General features: G+C 58.6%; 1 protein-coding gene and 1 long non-coding RNA gene across 3 annotated transcripts; one reads left to right on the top strand and one right to left on the bottom strand.

The window, feature by feature from the left end:
• Positions 1-1,418: 1,418 nt before the first annotated feature.
• On the top strand, positions 1,419-4,634 carry LOC115651143. Its single transcript, XR_004000319.1, has 2 exons — positions 1,419-2,902; positions 4,187-4,634. It is a non-coding gene; the product is annotated as an uncharacterized LOC115651143 (long non-coding RNA).
• Positions 4,635-11,341: 6,707 nt separating this feature from the next.
• LOC115651138 (NAD(P)(+)--arginine ADP-ribosyltransferase 2-like) lies at positions 11,342-21,483 on the bottom strand. 2 transcript variants are annotated; one of them, XR_004000316.1, is made up of 6 exons: positions 21,418-21,483; positions 20,686-20,803; positions 14,633-15,353; positions 14,410-14,445; positions 13,717-13,786; positions 11,342-11,934 (listed from the first exon to the last, which is right to left on the bottom strand). XR_004000316.1 is itself a non-coding variant. In XM_030562062.1 (6 exons), the coding sequence occupies exons 2-5, from the start codon at positions 20,752-20,754 to the stop codon at positions 13,773-13,775; spliced, it is 840 nt and encodes a 279-aa protein (XP_030417922.1). In that variant the 5' UTR covers positions 20,755-20,803; positions 21,418-21,483; the 3' UTR covers positions 11,342-11,934; positions 13,756-13,772. The 2 variants fall into 2 exon arrangements, 1 of the variants encoding a protein (XP_030417922.1); XM_030562062.1 differs by having other exon boundaries at positions 13,756-13,786.
• Positions 21,484-22,356: the final 873 nt, after the last annotated feature.

The following is a 22,356-nucleotide window of genomic DNA, read 5'->3' on the forward strand; positions in this document are numbered from 1 at the left end:
GCAATTTTGGGGTGAAAAAACCCTCAATGTTTTCCCAGGAACGGGAAATCCGTTTTCCAATCAACTCTCCTAATCCCCAGGGTGTGCCTAATCTAATTCCCAATCCGTGTCTAATCTAATCCTCAATCTCTTTCATTTTCTTGTTTTATTCAATTCCACTGCCTATTGTCGTCTAATCTCCAGTCTTCTCAGATTCACCCAGGGAGCAGACACTCAAACCCAGGCACCTGGAAGCAGGTGACTTGCCCGATCCGTGCACACCCAGGCACCCTTGGAGCACCCATGGAAAAAAATGAGTGGGTGTTTAGCACCCACTGGCAGCCAGCTCCCCCCGTCCTCTCCAGTGCCTGCCACGGCTCCGCCAATCAACTTCTGGTGGGGGAAGGGGAGGAGTGGGGATGGGGTGTAGTTGGGGGAGGGGCAGGCGCAGGGTGGGGGGTTGGGGGAAGGGATGTAGTGGGGGCGGAGCCTGGGGCCGAGTGGGGGTTGAACACCCCCGGGGAAAGGAGGAAGCCAGCGCCTGTGTGCATACATGCTGTACTGCCCGGTTGCCACCTTCCCCAGAGCCACGGTTTCTGTGGAGGAGGGGTAGTTTTGACCGGTCCGTTGTGTTCGTCTGCTGCATTCAGGGCTGCCTGGGGGGTGGCAAGTGGGGCAATTTGCCCCAGGCCCTGCAGAGGCTCTCACGAGAATATAGTATTGTATAGTATTGCAAGTTTTTTTTTTATGGAAGAGGCCCCCGAAATTGCTGTGCCCCAGGCCCCCTGAATCCTCTGGGTGGCCCTGGGCCAGCAGGGGGCAGAGCAGGCTGGGGGTGTAGGATGGATGCAGTTGTGTTGGGCTGGGGAGAGGCAGGGAAATGGGGTCGGCATCCCCGGTCCTCTCCTGGGCGATCTGGAAATGTGGCAGAGGGGCAAGCCCACCTCTGAAACGAGCCCCTCCCCTCGCCCGTCCAGGTCCCCGACTGGCCCCGCTGGCGGCTTTCGCGTCCCCCCTCCCCCGGGGATCTACTTGGGCCTTTGCCACCAAAACGTGGGGGGGTTGAGGGAGGGGAAGGGGGCTTTTTGCAGCCGAAATGCTGGGAGGGGAAGAACGGGAATTGAGCCGGGACAGCTGCGACTCTGGGGTTAGGGGGATGGGGGTAAATCGGGATCCTGTGCTGCAGTTTACAGCCAAAATACTGTGGCTGGAGGGCAGGGGAGTCTGAGCCCTGGGAAAAGGCTTCCTGCACCCTGATCCCGCTCAGCCGCCCCACGCACCAGAGACACGAGCAGCCCCTGGTTTGCAGGCACGTGAGAAGTGTTTGAGCCCAGGAATTGGTCCCTAGCCTGGGTCCCTGTTCATTGGAGCCAGTTGTGTGTGTGTGTACCTGTGTGTGCGTACCTCTGTGTGTGTGCGTGCATACCTCTGTGTGCACGTGTACCTGTGTGTCTGTGTACCTGTGTGCATGTGTGTGTGCGCGTATACTTCTGTGTGTGTGTGTGTGTTTGTATATTTTTCTCCAAGCGGTTGTGGTTTTTATTGTAATGCGTTTGGCATTTAAACTTTGGATAAATGATTTTAATAAAGCCGGAAGCGCGGTGTCTGGAGGGTTGCTTTGGGCGTCCCCTGAGACTGGGGCCCCAGTGGGCTGGGTGCGGGGCCCTGCCATGCTGAGGGCTGCCTGACCCCCCTGGCTGAGATCGGGGGACCCTGTTGGGCCGGGTGCTGCATGGACCCAGTGAGAGACAGTCCCTGCCCCCAAAGAGCTCCTCGTTTAAACAGATAAAAGCAGGTGGGGAAACACGGTCAGAGAAATGAAGAGACCCGGTAAGGTCGCAGGCTGTTTGTGGCAGAGCTGCAGAGGGAACCCAGGAGTCCTGGCTCCCAACCCCGCCCCTGCTCTAACTCACTAGGGCCCACTCCCCTCCCAGAGCTGGAAAGAGAACTCAGGAGTCCTGGCTCCCAGGATCTAACCCTGACTCATACGTGCTACTTTAAGTGCTTGGACTACAGGGTAGGAGATCCCAGGTGCTTCATAGTCTCTGCAGGGTGACCAGTGCTAGCCCTGGGGCAAGGAGATTGAGCGGGGGGGATTGGAAGCGGCGTGTGGGGGTCTCTAGAGGGGACATGGATGGCAGGATTCCCAGGGCTGATGGAGTGAGCAGTTCCCCCACTGGATCCTAGTGACAAAGGGGACAGGGGAACTACCCAAAGAGGTTTGAGTGCTCCGGGTTCGGCCTGCCGCTTGCACAGCTGCCTCCTGTTCATTGCCGCAGGCTCCACCCAAGAGCTGGCTGCATCTCAGCGCTGGACAAGCTGTTCCCGGGCAGCGTTCAATGCGGCTGTTCCCAAGGTGCCCCACCCCAGAGCTGGTTGCGTCTCAGCACTGGGCAAGCTGTTCCTGGGCAGTATTCTATGCGGCTGTTCCCAAGGGATCAGGGCAGGGCTGTGGGCAGGGTCTGGATAGAGAGGGTGTGTCTGTGGGATCAGAGTGGGGCTGTGGGCGGGGTCAGGGCAGAGGGGCATGTCTCGGATTCGGGTGGGGCTGTGGGTGGGGTCAGGACAGAGGGCGTGTCTCTGGGATCAGGGGGCAGGGCTGTGGGTTGTTCACTCCTCCTGCTCTGGGATAGGGGAAGTGTCTCTGGGGCAGGGGTCCCTTCCCCTGGTGCAGAGACCTCCCCCCTCACCCCCTTACAGCTCTGCCCCTCATCACCCTGGACCTGGCCACCAACCACCCCAACCTGCTGCTGTCCCCCGACCTGCCCGCCGTCCAGCTGGTGGACGAGCCCCAGGAGGACGGGCCCGAACGCTTCAGCAAGAGCGTGTGCATGACGGGCTCGGCCGGGTTCACCCAGGGCCACCCAGAGGATTCAGGGGCCTGGGCCAAAGCCATTTCGGGGACACCTTCCATGAAAAAAAAGTTGCAATACCATAGAATACTATATTCTCGTGGGAGCCCCTGCAGAGAGCTGGGTGGGGGGCTCAGAGGGGGCGCTGGGCTGTAGGGAGTGGGTGCGGGGCTCGGCAGGGGGTGCTGGGCTGCGGGGAGCTGGACGGGGGGATCGGCAGGAGGCTCTGGGCTGCGGGGAGCTGGGCAGGGGAGGCAGGGGCTCAGCAGGGGGCACTGGGCTGCAGGGGGTGGGTGGGGGCTCGGCAGGGGGCGCTGTGCTGCAGGGGGCGGGCGGAGGGGCTTGGCAGGGGGCGCTGTGCTGCAGGGGGCGGGCGGGGGCTCGGCAGGGGGCGCTGTGCTGCAGGGGGCGGGCGGGGGGCTCGGCAGGGGGCGCGGGGCTGCGGGGAGCGGGGCAGGGGCTCGGCGGGGGGTGCTGGGCTGCAGGGTGGGTGGGGGGCTCAGCAGGGGGCGCCGGGCTGCAGGGAGCGGGGCAGGGGCTCGGCAGAGAGCGGGTGGGGGGCTGCAGGGAGCGGGGCAAGGGCTCGGCAGGGGACTCTGGGCTGCAGGGAGCGGGGCAAGGGCTCGGCAGGGGACTCTGGGCTGCAGGGAGCGGGCGGGGGGCTGCGGGGAGCGGGGCGGGGGGCTCAGCAGGGAGCGGGCGCCGGGCTGCAGGGAGCGGGGCAGGGGCTCGGCGGGGGGTGCTGGGCTGCAGGGTGGGTGGGGGGCTCAGCATGGGGCGCCGGGCTGCAGGGAGCGGGGCAGGGGCTCGGCAGAGAGCGGGTGGGGGGCTGCAGGGAGCGGGGCAGGGGACTCTGGGCTGCAGGGAGCGGGCGGGGGGCTGCGGGGAGCGGGGCGGGGGGCTCAGCAGGGAGCGGGCGCCGGGCTGCAGGAAGCGGGGCAGGGGCTCGGCGGGGGGTGCTGGGCTGCAGGGTGGGTGGGGGGCTCAGCATGGGGCGCCGGGCTGCAGGGAGCGGGGCAGGGGCTCGGCAGAGAGCGGGTGGGGGGCTGCAGGGAGCGGGGCAGGGGCTCGGCAGGGGACTCTGGGCTGCAGGGAGCGGGCGGGGGGCTGCGGGGAGCGGGGCGGGGGCTCAGCAGGGAGCGGGCGGGGGGCTCGGTGGGGGGTGCTGGGCTGCGGGGAGCGGGGCGGGGGGCTCGGCGGGGAGCGGGGCGGGGGGCTCGGCGGGGGGCGCTATCACCTTTCTCTCTTAGCTGATTTAAAATGTGCCCCCTGCATTACACAGAACAAAGTTTAAAAATCTCATTTTGCCTCAGTTTGATTTGCCACATGGACTAAAACTCCCTCTTTGCTCCCAGCCGGGGGGCGCGTTTCCGTTCTGCAAACCCTCTGCATGGGGACCTCCCCCCTCCCAGACTTGGGGATGCTGAAGAACTTTGAACAAATGATTTTCGAGATTTTGCTGCCGGATCTTTTTTCTCTTTCATGTTATTTGCACCGGAGAATAAAACCCAGCTTCGCTGCCAGGCGGAAAGGCTTCTCTCCAGCGCTTCACTTTAACAGGAAAAAGGGGAATTCTCAGCTGAAAACTTGGTCGTGACGAAGAAATTCAATATCTCGTTAACAGCCGCCTTCAGATACGTGGCTGCCGGTTAGATTTCAGTTCAGTTGTGTTTGGGCCGATGAAGACAGACCCTCTTTGTGTTTCGGAAGAGAGATTTTCAGAAGAATGTGCACTTCGGCAAATATTTAGAAGTTCGGCGACAAACACCTATGTTAAGGCGAAGTGAAAGATGCGAATGTGTATCACTAAGTTAAAAAAATAGCTGAGATCAAAATTCAGCAAAAGGTTTCCTCAAAAATGAGGAAATTTCAAGGCACCCCTCCCCCCGCACTTAAGGTTGAAAATAACTTTTCCATTAAGGAAGGAGAAAATAATATCAAAGCATGATTGAGCTCACAACCAAACCCACACAGGCACAACCAACCAAAACAAATGGAATAGATCCACCCCACCCCCCAAAAAAAAATCTAAGGAAAGTTCAAGGCAAAAAACTTTGTTAAGGGTGAAAATAACTTCTCCTTAAAGAGAAAATAATTTAAAAAAATGATTGAGATTGCAAACAAACAAATTGAATAGACAAGAAAAAAAAAACCCCAAAGGACGTTCGGACGAAATTGTGTCCTTGGTGCCTCAGTTTACCCACCTGTGATTCGGGGATAATAACCCCCGTGTCCTGTTCTGAGAGGATGGAGTCCTTTACATCAGCAGAGCGATTTGAGCCCCCTGCATGGCCGGGGCGAGAGGTGGGCATCTTTCTGGGTGCGCATTGTGGGTTGGAAACAAACATTAACTTATTGGGGCAGCTGGTGAAATGGCCCTGGTGATAAGCACCCCTTTGTGGCACGCCCAGTTTATCTCTTCCCCTCCGTGCCATGCGTTGACCCCATGCCCCAGAAGACAGAGAGCTTGAGAGGTGACCTGTGCATGGCAGGAAGCAATAAGAGAGGTTGGTCTAACTTAGGTTGGATGCACACTCCTGAGAAGCCGGCTGGAGCCTACGTTGTTCCTGTGGTTTGTTACGCTCACCGTCGAGAATTTCTGCCTTATTTCCAGTCTGAACTGAGCTAGCTTCAGTCTCCAGCCGCTGGATCATGTTAGACCTTTGTCTGCTAGACTGAGGAGCCAACGATCACACGTCTGTTCCCCACGGAGGTACTTGGAGACCATGATCTAGTCACCCCGTGGCCTTCTCTTTGTTCCTCTAAACCCCTCGAGCTCCAGGAGTCTCTCATGCTAAGGCAGGTTGTCCAATCCTTTAATCTTGGTTCTTCTCTGACCCCCTCTCCAGTCGATCCACGTCCTTCTCGAGTGGTGGGCACCAGAACTGGACACAGGACCCCAGCCATGGTCGCACCAAGGCCAAATCCAGGGGGCAAATAAACCTCTCGGCTCCTACTCGCCATTCCCCTGTTTGTGCATCCCAGGATCACACCAGCTCTTTGGGCTGGGATCCCACGCTGGGTTGCTTGTCCTTGAGGACCCCGAGAGCCTTCTCCGAGCCCCTGCCTGGCAGGACATGGCCTGGCCTTGTGCTCGGCGCTGCACGTTATTAATTATGGGTGTGGTGGTGGCACCTTGGGCTCCAGCCCCAGATCAGGAGCCCACGGTGCCAGGCCGCGCTTCATCTGAAGGAACACTGCTGCAGCTCCTCACTTGCTCCTAGCAGGAGCGGGACTTTACACGACAGACCTGCCACGTGAGCCGCTGTGGTGCTAAGAGGCAGAGATGGGGGTGCAGTAATGGCGTCGGCGGGGGAGGCAGGGCTCGGGGGTTCTCCTCGTCCGGGGACTTATTTACACCCTGAATTGCTTCAAGATCTAAACATCTGCTGGCAGTGGCCCTGGACTGTCTTTAGTAGTGGGGGTGCTGGAAGCCAGCCCCTTTACCCCTGGGCTGTGTCTCTGGGAGGGGGGCACCCAGACACGGGTAAGGGGGCTGAGGTGTGGTCACAGCTGGAGGGGTGGATGTGGGGCCAGAATCAGAGGCTAGGGCTCGGGCTGGCAGCTGGGACCCCACGTGCGGGGCCAGAAGCAGAGCCCTGGCTGTGGAGCCCTGGGAGTGGGGGACCGTGTGCAAGGCCAGCGGCCGGGGACAGTGGCCGGTGGCTGGCCCCTGGGACCCGAGCCGAGGAGTAGATCCCCGGGTGTGGGGCCGGTGGCCCCGCATAAAACCTGGGGGTGCTGCAGCACCCCCTGTGCCCCCACTTTCCGCACTTACGTCTGCTGATTGAGGAATCGACTTAGCAAACGGGCAGAGGTGGGCAAATGTGTGACTAGAGGGACTCGGATAAAATCAGTCCCGTGGGCCGGTCAAATCAGCAATGGCCGTGCTTTGGGGCCGATAGGGAAGATCTTAGAAACTGATTCCTCCTCCCCAGGGCCTGCTTTGGGCTTTATAAAACTGACCAGGCTGATGTGATTGAGAGAAATCAGACAGAGAGCAAGGTAAGAACTATCCCTCCTACTTTGCCCCGTGACCCATTACCCCCTGAGCCAGCCAGTGCCCTGCCCTGGGGGCAGATGGGAGCCGGCACCTCCTAGAGGGGAATGTTCCACATGGCTGGCTAGTCTGATATGGTCATTTGGGGGTTTTTCAGCTGAAGCCCCTCCGTGAATTATTCAGGGCATGGATGCAAGGATGTCCCCTGAGAAAGTCACGCTCCTGCTTTTCACTGTGGCTTGGGCGCTGCCTACTGGAACCTCAGGGGTAAGTGGCTTCGATACAATATCCCTGCCCCACCCCAGAAGTGGCTGCATCTCAGCTCTGGGCGAGCCATCCCTGTGCGATGTTATGTGCTGCTGTTCTCCAGCTGCCCCACCCTAGAGGCAGCTGAAACTTTCTGTGCTTGAATTTCCAGCAATCTGTAAAAGTCAGATATTGGCCACTTGCTGGTATAGTTTGTGTTGGAGAAGCACCGGAAAGCCCCATCCAGCAGGCGCTCCATTGTGTTGGGGGCTGCCTAGATCCCAGGGGGGCTATCGAGGCCCCTGGTGTGCCAGGCACAACACAAACACAGGCCCTGTCCTGAAGAGCTACCAGTCTGATAGACAGGGTGGGAAAGGAAACAATCTCCACAGAACCATGGAGATTTGCCCAAGGTCACCCAGTGATAGCAGAGCCAGGGATAGAACCCAGGAGTCCTGGCTCCCAGCCCCCCTACACTAACCCACTAGACCACACTGCCCTCCCAGAGGTGGGGAGAGGACCCCAAGATGTTGAGGACTCTCTACAGCATTGCTGTCTTAGCCTACACTTTGGAAGAGCTGCCACTCTATGAATCATTCAACGTGGCGACCAGAACGGCATGGAAGAGGCCCCAGGCATATGCCTACTTTGCCTTCAAGTCCTTGCATTTCCTCCTGACCCAGGTGGCCAAGAAGTTAGGAACCAAGGAGCCCCGTTGTGCCAACATCTACCGAGGAACCAAGGTGAAGTTCTCCACTGAGGGTTTGTTCTGCTTCGGCCAGTTCACGTTCACCTCCAAGAAGAGGTGCACAACCTTCTTCGTGCTGGTCTCGTGCCAGGGGTTCCCGGTGGGGAAATCTGTCCCGCTTCCCAGGGGAAGAGGAGATGGTGGTGCTGCCCTATAAGATGTTCTGGGTCACCGGGGTCAAGGAGACGCCAAGGAAGAAGACGGTGCGCACCAAGTCGGTGAGACTCTGCAGCAACCATAACTGTGCCTACCTGGGGAAAGGTGAAGGGGAGGACGCAGGGAGGGGTGCGAGCTATGGAAGGCCACCAGGGAGATAAAAACTAGCCCCTAGGGGGTGACAGCTCAGGTCTGGCCCGGGAGTGGGGTGAGGAATAGGACACAGGGCCTTTCCCCTCTAGTGGGTGCTGAGTCCCACTCCAGGCCATGGGACTCGGAGGCTGGCAGGGAAAATTAATTGTCTGTTTTCTGTTTTCCAGAAGGAAACAGTACAACGAGCTGCCGTGATCACTGAGGTATGGGGGTAGGGTGGAGACTCATCCCTTGGCTGGACAGGGAGCGTGCGTGGGGCTTGAGACAATTACTTATAGGACTCCTGGGTTCTCTCCCTGACTCTGGGAGGGGAGTGGGGGTCTGGGAGGGTGGGGGTTTGGTGGTCTAAGAATCAGGGCACCTGGATTCTTTTCCCTGTTTTGCAACTGACTCCCTGGGTGAGTTTGGGGGCTTCTCTGCCCCCCTCTGTGCCTGTTTCCCCTGCTGTGCTGGAGGGCACCGGCACCAATCCAGCTGGGCAAAGTGCCATGGCGGGGTTGGGGGTGGGTCTGTGGCTGAGGCGCGTGCGGACGACTAATGTGGCATGCGCTTGTGTCTCCCCACAGTGCAGTATTTGTGAGGTGCTCACCACATCAGAGCGAGGAGGGGAAGCAGCAACCCCCGGGATGCTTTTAGCCAGGAGCTCTGTGGACCCGTGTGTGTGTGTGTGTGTGTGTGTGTGTGTGTGTGTGTGTGTGTGTGTGTGAGAACAGTGCTGCCCCCTGCTAGAGGGGATCAGGGCCGTGTGTGTGTGTGTGTGTGAACAGCGCTTCCCCCTGCTGGAGGGGATCAGGGCTGCGTGCATGTGTGTGTGTGTGTGTGTGAACAGCACTGCCCCCAGCTGGAGGGGATCAGGGCCATGCGTGCGTGCATGTGTGTGTGAACAGCACTGCCCCCTGCTAGAGGGGATCAGGGCTGTGTGTGTGTGTGTGTGTGTGTGTGAACAGCGCTTCCCCCTGCTGGATGGGATCAGGGCTGTGTGTGTGTGTGTGTGTGAACAGCGCTTCCCCCTGCTGGAGGGGATCAGGGCTGTGTGTGTGTGTGTGTGTGTGAACAGTGCTGCCCCCTGCTGGAGGGGATCAGGGCCGTGTGTGTGTGTGTGTGTGTGTGTGTGTGAACAGCGCTGCCCCCTGCTGGAGGGGATCAGGGCCGTGTGTGTGTCTCTCTGTGTGTGTGTGTGTGTGTGTGTGTGTGTGTGTGTGTGTGTGAACAGCACTGCCCCCTGCTGGAGGGGATCAGGGCCGTGTGTGTGTGTGTGTGTGTGTGTGTGTGTGTGTGTGTGTGTGTGTGTGAACAGCGCTGCCCCCTGCTGGAGGGGATCAGGGCCGTGTGTGCCTGTGTGTTTGTGTATGAGGCTGTGTGCCTGTGACCTTTCCACCCTCATATTCTGCAGCCCTGTATCTGCTAGTGCAATAAACGCCCGCATTGCAAAGGGTTGGATTTTTTTAACCGTCACATCTGCAGCAGGACATGGGGCAGGAGTGGGGGCGAGAGGACAGCAGAGGCAACACAGGTTTTGTCGACAGTGGCAGGATTTAATCATTTTGGGAAATGAACCTCTCAGATCTAATCACCTCCAGCGTGGCCACTATTTGACCATGCTAGCTGGGCAGAGGTGCTATAAACGCCGAGCGGCTGGCCCGGAGCACAGAGTTTCTCTCTGCCCAGCAGGCCGGGGTCCCGGAGCAGCGTTTAGATCTAGAGCCGAGCAGAAGTTTTCATGCCAAACTTTTCTTCCCGGGGAAAAAAAATGGAGATTTGGTGAGTGTGAAACGTTCTGTCAATTTCACCGACTTATTTATTTCGGAGGGGGAAAAATGAAGAAAACCAAACAAATTCAAACAAAGAAAGAAAGAATAATTGCATCTGGCAGTCGCAGATCGGCTACAAGTCCCCTCATACCGTCCCCACCACAAACTGATCAAATGCCATCTTGAAGCCAGGTAGGTTTTTTGCGCCCCCTGATCCCCTTGGGAGGCTGTTCCAGAACTTCACTCCTCGGGTGCTTAGAAACCTTCGTCTAATTTCGACCTAAACTTGTTGCCGGTCAGTTTCTCTCCATTTGCTCTTGTGGCCACATGGGCACTTAACTGAAATAACTCCTCCCTCTCCTGGGGTTTATCCCTCTGATGTATTTAGAGACAACAGTCATCAAGGAAAAATCATAAAAGAACTAGATACGTCCATGGAGGGTGGGTCCATCAATGGCTATTAGCCAGGCTGGGCAGAAACGGTGTCTCTAGCCTCTGTTTGCCGGAAGCTGGGAATGGGTGACAGGGGATGGATCACTTGATGATTCCCTGGTCTGTTCATTCCCTCTGGGGCACCTGGCACTGGCCACTGTCAGCAGACAGGACACTGGCTAGATGGACCTTTGCTCTGACCCAGCAGGGCAATTCTTATGTTCTTATATCCCCCTGCAAGATGCCGGGATGCACCCCTGGATGCTGGGACTCTGGCCAACAAACGGCGACTGGGGTGCAGCGGAAGGGTCCCTGCGAGGTAGGAAACTGAGGCAAAGGGCAACAGGCCAAAATACCAGGGCCGGTGTTCAACTTTGCCAGATTTCCCAGGGGTTTTGTTCTGTACTCTTAAGAGGAACCCCCGGCTATCGAACCCGGCCTTTGGAGCTGCCGACACTGCCGGTGTCGGGGGTCATTGGAGAAGGTCACCCCTTCATTTCTACTCATCCCCCAGCTCCTAGACGGCTCCGCTCCTTGCCTCACTCGCCACTAGGTGGAGATGGTGTGTAGCAAATTCCTTTGTGCCTTCTCGTCTCAGAGCTGCTTGTTTCCAAGCTCCAGATTTAAACAACTTTGATCCCGGTACCCGTCAGGGCCATGGCATCTCAGAGCCACCTGTCTTCCATGGGCAGCAGGTTATATGGTACCAGTGGCTGGGCCCCACCTATATCCTGAGGCTGGATTGGAGCCAGCGCCCCCTAGAGGGGCAAGGCCCCGTGTCCCATTCCCCAACCCCCTGAGCCAGCCTGTCTTCTGGCCTGGGGCAGGATCGGGGCCAGTGCCTCCTAGAGGGGAAAGGCCCCATCTTCCATTCCCCACCCCCGGAGCCAGCCAGCCCGTCACCCTCTTCCTTTTATTTCATCACACCCTTATACTCCTGCAGCAGGGTGACCAGATGTCCCGATTTTATAGGGTCAGTCCTGATTTTTTGGGTCTTTTTCTTATATAGGCTCCTATTACCCACCACCCCTTGTCCCGATTTTTCACATTTGCTGTCTGGTCACCCTACCTGCAGCCCCACAGGGCCTGGGCTCCCAGGGTAGCAGCAGACCAAGCCTAGAGCTTGCGGCGTAAACGCGGCAGAGCTGGATAAAGTGAACAGAGCCCATTGCTAGCGGCTGCAGTGCATCCACCCTTTGCCATTAGGCCCAGTCACAAACCCCGGCACCTCCCTTTCCAGTGCGGCTTTCCTGGCCCCGCTACCCCAGCTGGTACGCTCGACGGCGTCCGCACCGTGCCCGCGAACCTCTGACGGGCTCCTGTCCATGAAGGATCACACATGGTGACCTCCAATTCTCCTCCCCCAGCAGCACAGCAGGGTCTGAAGAAAGCCAAACACATTGCAATGCGGGCGTGTTTATTGTAGGGGCAGATACGGAGAGAGAATAAGCATCAGTTGGCTCAGCCATAGAAGAACCAGGCGAGTGACTGAGAAGAGTGGCCAGAGAAGAACCAGGAGAGTGACTGAAGGCGTAGACACCTTGCCTCCAGGACCTCAATCTATTCAGCTTAGCAAAGAGAGGCTCCCGGGGTGGCTTGATCCCAGTCTAGAAGGACCTGTGTGGGGAACAAATATTTGATAATGGGATCTCCAACCTAGCAAAGAAAGGTCTAATGTGAGCCCATGGCTGGAAACTGAAGCTGGACCAATTCACACTGGGAAGATGATGTAAATTTTTTGACCGTGAGGGGAACTGACCATCAGCGCAATTAATCAAGGGCTGTGGTGGATCTTCCATCACTGATGAAGATTGGGGGGGGTTTCTAAAAGATCTGCCCTAGGCCTTGTTTGGGAGAAGTTCTCTGGCTGGTGTCAGACCAGATGACCCCAACGGTTCCTGCTGGCCTGGAAATCTGGGAACCTATGACCCCAGAGCTTGCAGGGCTCAGGCCTGTCTGCTGATGAGCTTAGGGTTAGGGTTAGGGTTAGGGTCCCAGCAATGGCCCTCATACAACTGGAGAACCTCAACGGGGCAAACCCACGAGCAACCTCGTCTGCACAGCTAGGGTTGCCAGTCTGGGTTGGACGTATTCCTGGAGGTTTCATCACATGAGATAATCTTCCATTCAAGAGGAGCTTTTACTTCCCTGGAGACTCCCGGACAATCCTGGAGGTTTGGCAATGCTCTGCAGTGCCCAGCTTTACGACTCTGCATAGGCGTATGCACGGCCATGACAGCCGCCCGGATGGTGGCTCTGCCAATGCCCAGCTGGCTGGCTATTGGCCGGTAGCAATCGGAGGGGGCGAGGCCCCAACGGTGGTGGGAGGGGAGCAGGTAAATCACAGGATGTCAGTAGAGGAATCCTGGCAGTTGCTTAGTTTGATCCCAACTCCCAGAAGTCCAGGGCAGGAGTTCCCAGACGATTTGGGGTCCCTGGGAGCACTGGGACGTGTGTGTGTGTGTGGGGGGGGGCATCAGCACTGGAACTGTGGCCCCACCCCCTGTTCCTCCTCTTTTCCCCGAAGTCCCCGCCCCCCCGCCCCCCGGCCAGGACGGAAGCCAGAGCCGGGCCGTGGTAAGACCTGCTCAGGGAGCCCTGGACTCTCCACCAGCCCAGGGCAGATGGAGGGTCTGGGGTTCCCCACAGCGGCCCAGGTTCCCTGGGTCACAGGTGGCTCTTAAGGGATTAGGGGGGGCAATGTTCTTTGCGACCAAGGCCCCAATCAATCCTAATCTGCCTCTGGTCCAGTGGGTTTAGAATCATGGACGTGCCGGGCTGGAAGGGACCCCGGGATGTCCCCCAGTCCCCTGCGCAGAGACCAGGCCCTAAGGAACCCGAGCCCAGCCCTGATGGGGGGGTTGGCCAACCTGTTCTTATAAACCTCCAGTGACGGGGAGCCCACGCCCGCCCTGGGAAGCTAAGAGCCCCCGTGCGTTAGAAAGTGTTTCCTATGATCTAACCTTAGGGTGACCAGATGTCTGTTTTTATAGGGACAGTCGTGATTTTTCGGTCTTTTTCTTATATAGGTTCCTATTACCGCCCACCTCCGTCCCGATTTTTCACATTTGCTGTCTGGTCACCCTATCTAACCTCCATCTCTCTGGCTGCAGGTTAACCCCCTTACGTCTTGATTTACCTTCCTGCCCTCCTGCAGTGCACCCTGGGAAAAACCCCAGCGGGGCACAGGGCCGAACGGCGGGGCAACGCACCGGGGGAGACCAGCTCCGGCTGTGGTACAGCTGTCGGGGAAAGCGCAGACCTGCCAGGGAAGAAGCTTAAAGGGGAGTAAAGAGAGCGGTGGGGGCCAGGTGTGTTTTGCTACAGTGATTCCCCGTTAGTGAGAGCGGAAAAGCACAGGGGGAATTTTTGCTTGCCTAGGTAGACAAGGCCATGCACGTGATGATCCCTGGAGCTCCCGGCCAAAGGCTGCCTCCCCTCCTCGCTCTGGTGCCTCACAAATGCAGCACTGCAGGGAGACACAGACATGCCCCACGTTAGCCAGCAAGACACCCCTCAGCACAGCGGGGTCAGTTCTATTCTTCCCCTGGCATGGAGAGTAACTGGGGCACACCGATATGCCTAAACTGGGGATAGAACCCAGGAGTCCTGGCTCCCAGGCCCCCTGCTCTAACCCACCAGACCCCACTCCCCTCTCAGAGCCAGGGACAGAACCCAGGAGTCCTGACTCCCAGCCCCTCCCCCTGCTCTAACCACTAGCCCCCGCTCCCCTCCCAGAGCTGGGGACAGAACCCAGGAGTCCTGGCTCCCAGCCCCCCCTGCTCTAACCCACCAGACCCCACCCTACTCCCCTCCCAAAGCTGGGGACAGAACCCAGGAGTCCTGACTCCCAGACCCCCCTGCTCTAACCCACCAGACCCCACCCCACCCCACTCCACTCCACTCCCCTCCCCTCCCCTCCCCTCCCAGAGCTGGGAGAGAATGCAGGAGTCCTGGCTCCCAGTCCCCCTGCTCTAACCCACTAGACCCCACTCCCCTCCCAGAGCTGGGGACAGAACCCAGGAGTCCTGCAACTACGGTCACTACCCTCCCATGCACAACCTGCCCAGCTGAGGGGTGAGCCCCTCGTACCTTGGTGAGGAGGACATTTCTTCACATTGGGGTCTCCTGGAAAATAGAAAAAAGGCAGTTCATTTTCCTTGTCACCCCAAGACACCCCGTCCCCTGCCCTGCGGCTGGACTGGAGCCGGCGCCCCTAGCGGGGAAGGGCCCCGTGTCCCACTGTGCTGTGGCGTGTTCTTAACCCCCTGCTGGAACCCCATAGCTTACGTCCCTCCTGCCTCCCCATCCTCACCTTTCCTTGTGTAGGCACAGTTGTGGTTGCTGCAGACCCCCACCGACTTGGCATGGACAGTCTCCCTCATCCAGGTGCGCTGGATCCTGGTGACCCGGAACATCTCGGAGGGTGGCACCAGCACCTCTTGTTCATCAGGGAAGTGGGACAGGTCCCGAAGCCGATACCCCATGCACGAAACCAGGATGAAGAAGGTCTTTTGGCCGAAATTGGTCGCCTTCTTCGAGCTCTTTGAGGTGGAGGTGAACTGGCCGAAGCGAAACAAGCGGCTGATGGAGAAGTTTACATTGGTTCCTCTGTAGACGGTGGCACAACTGGGCTTTATCCCCCATATCTCTTTGGGCGCCTGGGTCAGCAGGAAATGCAAGGCCTTGAAGGGGTACCTTGCGTAGGCGTTGGGTCCCGTCCAGCCCGTCCTGGTGGCTGTGTTGAAATCCTTATACAGAGGTGGGTTGTTTAAGGTATAGGCCACCACGGCGACGCTGCAGAAAGCTTTCATTGTGTTGGGGAAGATGTACATATTTGTCTTCCTCATCCACTCCTTCTTGGCCTTGTTCCAAGCCAGGCAGAAGTTCTTGTTCTTGGTCAGCTCCTTTTTTATCAGGGACGGGAGATGTTGCCTCATGGCGTACTTGCAGCCTTTGTACAGGTCATCCACCGAGGAGGAGGCCAAATTGAGTGTGGGATTTCCTGCTCCCACGCAGATCCCGGGGGGGCTGGCCTAGGAGAGGGTTTGGTTCATGGTCAGGTGTGAGACGAGGCGCACGGCGACGTCATTTGAGGCAGAGCTAATTCATTCCGGTCGCTCACGCTGGGAAGAAGGTGGGGCTGGTTGCGATGGGAATGGCCAGCTCTAGTGGGTGGAGCAGGGAGGGTATTGGAGGAGCCAGGACTCCTGGGTTCTATTCCCAGCTCTGGGAGGGGACTGGGATCTACCAGTTCGAGGGACCTCAGCGCCTGGCTGGTCCTTGGGAATGAGCATAATCAACAGGGTGAATCTGGCCCCAGGTCCATCTCTCATGGGGGCCATGAATACCGCTGCAGCATCATAGGGGAGACACAACTGACTCCCCATCTCCGAGAGGCAGGCGTGAGGGCCAGGGACGAGAGCTGAGCTTCATCAACACTGGCGAGTGGGTTGGCTTAATGACAGGGCTCAGGAGTGTGAGTTTTTCACCCTCCCCCCCAAGTGATGGCACAAGGGGAATCCACATTTTAAGTGTAGATCTGGCTTGTGTGTCTGTGCAGAGCCTGGCACGAACTCGATCAGGGTCTGTGCAGGGCCTGGCACGAGCTCGATCAGGGTCTGTGCAGAGCCTGGCATGAACTCGATCAGGGTCTGTGCAGGGCCTGGCACGAGCTCGGTCAGGGTCTGTGCAGGGCCTGGCATGTGCCCCACTCCACCTGCCCCCCCCTCCCCAGGCTGGTCCCTGGTTCCCCACTTCAGCCAGCCTTCACACCCCCTTCCCGCTGGGCCCCTCGTCCCACCCAGCAATTCCTCCCCCCCTTCACCCTCCCCCTCCCAGCCAGGCCCCATGCTCCCCCACCTCCACTCTGCCCCGTCTCCTCCAGCCAGGCCCCCTCTCCCGGACCGCCCCCCCCCCATTCGCACTTGAATGCCAAGACAACACACTGATCTCAGCTAACGTGAGGGACCCTCTGTTGCAGGAGTGGGCAAAGTTTTTGGCCGAGGGCCACAGCGGGGTGTGCAGCTGTCTGGAGGGCCGGGTAGGAAGATGGTGTCTCCCCAAACAGCCTGGCCCTCACCCCCTATCCGCCCCCTCCCACGTCCTGCCCCGCTCAGAACCTCCAACCCATCCAACCTGCCCTGCTTCTTGTCCCTAAACTGCCCCCTCCTGGGACCCCCTGCCCCTAACCACCCCCCTGGGACTGCACCCCCTATCCAGCCCCCCTGCTCCCTGTCCCGACTGCCCCACCCCATCCACACCCCTGCCCCCTGACAGCCTCCTGACAGCCCCCCCAGGACTCCCACCCCCATCCAACCGCCCTCTGCTCCTCATCCCCTGACTACCCCCTCCCGGGACCCCTGCCCCTAACAACTCTCCCGGGACTCTGCCCCCTATCCAACCCCCCCGTTCCCTGACTGCCCCGCACCCATCCACACCCCTGCCCCCTGACAGCCCCCCTGGGACTGCACCCCCATCCAACTCCCCTGCTCCCTGTCCCCTGACTGCCTCGCCCCCTTTCCACACCCTGCCCCCTGTCAGCCCCCCGGGACTTCCACCCCTATCCAACCACCCTCTGTTCCTCGTTCCCTGACCGCCCCCTCCCGGGACCCCTGCCCCCTATCCAGCCCCCCTGCTCCCCCGACTGCCTCGCCCCCTTTCCACACCCCTGGACCCCTGCCTTTAACAACCCTCCCGGGACTCTGCCCCCTATCCAACCCCCCCATTCCCTGACTGCCTCGCCCCCATCCACACCCCTGCCCCCTGACAGCCCCCCTGGGACTGCACCCCCATCCAACTCCCCTGCTCCCTGTCCGCTGACAGCCCTGCCCCATCCACACCCCTGCCCCCTGACAGCCCCCCTAGGACTCCCACCCCTATTCAACTGCCCTCTGCTCCTCATCCCCTGACTGCCCCCTCTCTGGATTCCCTGCCCCAACCACACCCCCAGGACTCCACCACCTATCCAATCCCCCTGCTCCCTGTCCCCTGACTGCCTCGCCCCCTTTCCACACCCCTGCCCCCTGTCAGCCCCCCGGGACTTCCACCCCTATCCAACCACCCTCTGTTCCTCATTCCCTGACCACCCCCTCCCGGGACCCCTGCCCCCTATCCAGCCCCCCTGCTTCCCCGACTGCCTCGCCCCCTTTCCACACCCCTGCCCCCTGTCAGCCCCCCGGAACTCCCACTCCCAACCCTCCCTGTTCTCCATCCCCTGAGAATGTAGAACTGATAAATGAAATTGTTTTCAATTGTTCACTTTATTAATGTAACTTCTGTTCACCATTCACTACACTTGCCTATACTGTAACTTCTGTTCCATATTGTAATTCAAACCCCATTTTAAAACGCTCACTCCATTTTGTAAAAGCTTCCTCCAACCTTCATTTTTGCAAACCCTGCTGTAATCTTGTTAGTTTAGTTTAGATGTATGAATGAGGTATGTATGAATGATGGAATCAACCTCCAGCCCCAGCCTGTCCTGATGAGATAAAGTTCAAATACCAACAGCTGAAGACCTAGACAACAGCCCTAAACAAAGTAAGAAGCATCCACCCTAAAAAGAAAAGGACAACAGAAAAACAGAAGGAAGATCAAAGCCAGGTCCAAGGCTGAAAGTCACGCCTGCAATTGATGGGTGATCAATCCAAACCCAGAGGCAGCGTGACACAGCAAGACCTATAGACTTTGAATCCAAACGAAAAGCCTATGGCCATGTCTACATCTAAAATTTTGCAGCGCTGGTTGTTACAGCTGTATTAGTACAGCTGTATAGGGCCAGCGCTGCAGAGTGGCCACACTTACAGCAACCAGCGCTGCAAGTGGTGTTAGATGTGGCCACACTGCAGCGCTGGTGGGCGGCTTCAAGGGGGGTTCCGGGACGAGAGAGCAAACCGGGAAAGGAAACCAGCTTCCCCGCGGTTTGCTCTCTCGGTCCCGGAGCCAGCCAGCAAACCGCAGGGAAGGAGACCTGCTTGCTCGGGGTTCCGGGACCGAGAGAGCAAACCGGGAACGCCGCGGTTTGCTCTCTCGGTCCCGGAGCCAGCCAGCAAACCGCAGGGAAGGAGACCTGCTTGCTCGGGGTTCCAGGACCGAGAGAGCAAACCGGGAACGCCGCGGTTTGCTCTCTCGGTCCCGGAGCCACCCAGCAAACCGCAGGGAAGGAGACCTGCTTGCTCGGGGTTCCGGGACCCGAGAGAGCAAACCGGGAAAGGAGACCAGCTTCGCCGCGGTTTGCTCTCGCGTTCCCGGAGCCACCCAGCAAACCGCAGGGAAGGAGACCTGCTTGCTCGGGGTTCCGGGAACGAGAGAGCAAACCGGGAAAGGAGACCAGCTTCGCTGCGGTTTGCTCTCGCGTTCCCGGAGCCACCCAGCAAACCGCAGGGAAGGAGACCTGCTTGCTCGGGGTTCCGGGACCGAGAGAGCAAACCGGGAACGCCGCGGTTTGCTCTCTCGGTCCCGGAGCCACCCAGCAAACCGCAGGGAAGGAGACCTGCTTGCTCGGGGTTCCGGGACCGAGAGAGCAAACCGGGAACGCCGCGGTTTGCTCTCGCGTTCCCGGAGCCACCCAGCAAACCGCAGGGAAGGAGACCTGCTTGCTCGGGGTTCCGGGACCGAGAGAGCAAACCGCGGCGAAGCTGGTTTCCTTTCCCGGTTTGCTCTCTCGGTCCCGGAACCCCGAGCAAGCAGGTCTCCTTCCCTGCGGTTTGCTGGCTGGCTCCGGGACCGAGAGAGCAAACCGCGGCGTTCCCGGTTTGCTCTCTCGGTCCCGGAACCCCGAGCAAGCAGGTCTCCTTCCCTGCGGTTTGCTGGGTGGCTCCGGGAACGCGAGAGCAAACCGCGGCGTTCCCGGTTTGCTCTCTCGGTCCCGGAACCCCGAGCAAGCAGGTCTCCTTCCCTGCGGTTTGCTGGGTGGCTCCGGGAACGCGAGAGCAAACCGCGGCGAAGCTGGTCTCCTTTCCCAGTTTGCTCTCTCGGTCCCGGAACCCCGAGCAAGCAGGTCTCCTTCCCTGCGGTTTGCTGGGTGGCTCCGGGACCGAGAGAGCAAACCGGGAAAGGAGACCAGCTTGATTACCAGAGGCTTCCTCCTTCCACGGAGGTCAAGAAAAGCGCTGGTAAGTGTCTACATTGGATTACCAGCGCTGGATCACCAGCGCTGGATCCTCTACACCCGAGACAAAACGGGAGTACGGCCAGCGCTGCAAACAGGGAGTTGCAGCGCTGGTGGTGCCCTGCAGATGTGTACACTTCCTAAGTTGCAGCGCTGTAACCCCCTCACCAGCGCTGCAACTTTCTGATGTAGACAAGCCCTATAAAAAAGAAGGGTGAGATGAGAGACTCTGGGTAACATTCTGCTGCCAACATGGGAGAACATCGGTGCCTGCCCAACAGAGATCCAGCTCAGCCTTGTGCCCAGCTTTCCTGGCCAGTTAGCTGCCACAAGCTAAGAACCCAAGCTGCAAAATCAAGCCATGAACTCAAGCTATCTTCAGGACTGGTAACTATGCAGCAGCTGCAGAACACCTGATGAATGTAGGTGTGTGTGTGTGTGAATGTGTGTATGTGTGTGTGTATAGGTATTAGGTATAATGTGAATGTGTGTGTGTGTGTATAGGTAATAGGTATAATGTGTGTGTATAAGAATTAAGATATTAGTCATTAGTCATAAATTGTTATCATAATAAATGTGGCATCTTTGTCTTGTCCTCTTTAATAAGATCCTGCTGGTTTTTACTGGTCTAATATAATTGGTACAACAAGAGCCCCCCAGGACCCACCGCTCCCTGCCCCCTTACCAGCAGCAGGAGCTCGCAGCCGCAACACCTGGCCAGAGCCAGCTGCTCTCCCCACACTGCCCAGCAGGAGCAGTGGGGCAGAGCGTGGCCCATGCAGCAGCGTGGCTGTGGGGAAGGGGGCACAGGCTGGGGACTAGGCTCCCCGGCTGGGAGCTCAGGGGCCGGGTAGGACATTCCCACAGGCCGTAGTTTGCCCACGTCTGCTCTAGTGGTTACCTATTTCTCATAGATTGCTGGAAAATGAGGTGTAGGGTGTGCCACTGGAATAGAACCCAGGAGTCCTGGCTCCCAGCCCCCACTCCCCTCCCAGAGCTGGGGAGAGAACCCAGGAGTCCTGGCTCCCAGATTCCCTCCCCACAAACCACTAGACGCCATAACTTGACATTTTCCTTGCAGAAAAGCTTCCCCTGTTCTTCAGGATGTGGGTGAGGGATGGGTGAGATGCAGCCACCTCTGGAGCGGGGCAGTTGGGAAACAGCTGCAAAGCGTCACTGCACGGGGAAGGCTCACTCGGCGCAGAAATGCAGCCACCTCTGGGGCGGGGCAGGGATATTGTATTGAAGCCACTTACCCCTGAGGTTCCAGCAGGCAGTGCCCAAGACGCAGTGAAAAGCAGGAGGGCGACTTTCTCGGGGGACATCCTGGCATCTGAGCCCCGAATAATTCACTGAGGGGTTCAGCTGAAAAAACTAGAATGACCAAGAGTCAGAATAGCCAGAAATGTAGGAACGTTCCCCTCTAGGGGGTGCCGGCTCCCATACAGCTCCTGGGGTCAAGATGGCTCAGGGGTGAGATGGGGAATGGGATATGGGGCCTTTTAAAGGGCGCCAGCTCCAATCCTCCCCGAGGGCAGGGGACTGGCTGGCTTAGGGGGCTGGGGAATGGGACCATGGGACCTTTCCCCTCTAGGGCGCGCCGGCTCCCATCCTGTCCTAGGGCAGAGACTGGCTGGCTCTGGGGCATGGGGCTCTATCGGAGGGTTACAGCTTGGCCAACTCTCATGATTTTGTCATGAGTCTAATTCTTGTTTTCCTTAAAGCACCAGCTCCTGGAGTCAAGGGGATACGTGATGACGCCAGCCTTCGTTCATAAAGGGAAAGTCCGTTTCCAGCCCTTGTGGCTGCGGAGAAAGCTTCCAAATGTGGCCCCCGTGAACCCTAGAGGCTCTGAAAGCAGAATGCCAATCAGAAGAACCCCAAATCTTCTTGTTTTCACAGAATCCCACGGTTTGAAAGCCAAACTCGTGAGTTCTGCTGAGCCGGACACCTGGTTTGGGGTTGGCAATTCTGGGGTGATCTCTTACCTGCCACTCTCTGTCTGTGTCCTCCCAATGTCATTGGGCTGCAGGGTTTTAATGGCAGCTCTTGGGCTGGGGGAATGAGACACATGTTATCAAGATCTCCGTTATTGGCAAGAAACGCGGCCGTTACTGAAACACTCAAATTTGGCAACTTTGTGGTTAACGGGCTGATTTTATCCGACACCCCTTTACATCATTCTCCCGCCTCGGCTCTCGGGCTAAGCTCATTGCTCAGGCTAAGCTCCTGCAGCTCTTGCAGGAGTTTGGGGTTGAAATAGCTCCCCCTCCAAAGGAGTCCCAGGAATCCTGGCTCCCAGCCCCCTCTGTCCTAATCTACTATATCCCACTCCCCTCCCAGAGCTGAGGAGAGAAACCAGGAGTCCTGGCTTCCAGCCTCCCCCTGCTCTAACCCACTAGACCCCACTCCTCTCCCAGAGCTGGGGAAAGAACCCAGGAGTCCTGGTGTCCACATCTGACAAAGAGGCCCCTGTGCTGGGCAAGGTGCAGGGAGCTGCTGGGGCACCGGAGCGTCGGCCTCACAAGAGGAGACTCAGGGAGCTGAGCTCCATTACCCTGACCCAAGGGCTGGGGGGTGGCAGCTCGTTCTGAGCACATTGTGGTGGTGGGGGAGCCCTGGAGGCGGAAGGACAGCGCTGGCAATGAGGACAAGGCTCCAGAGGAGGCAAAGTCTGGAAGAGCCTCCCCATGGGAACCAATACCCTGACGAGGCCAAAGATGGAGCGCAGCAGGTTTCTGAAGGGTGGATAGGATGGGGTGGCCGGTGATAGCAGAGGACTTGGTGACACAATCCAGGAGATCCCTTCCAGTCCTATGTAGCAGTGAGTCCCAGCCCCTCTGCTCTGACCCACCAGTCCCCATTCCCCTCCCAGGGCCAGGGATAGAACCCAGGAGTCCTGGATCCCAGCCCCCTCTCCTCCAACC

Source organism: Gopherus evgoodei, chromosome 4, assembly GCF_007399415.2.
Source record: "Gopherus evgoodei ecotype Sinaloan lineage chromosome 4, rGopEvg1_v1.p, whole genome shotgun sequence".
NCBI lineage: Eukaryota > Metazoa > Chordata > Testudines > Testudinidae > Gopherus > Gopherus evgoodei.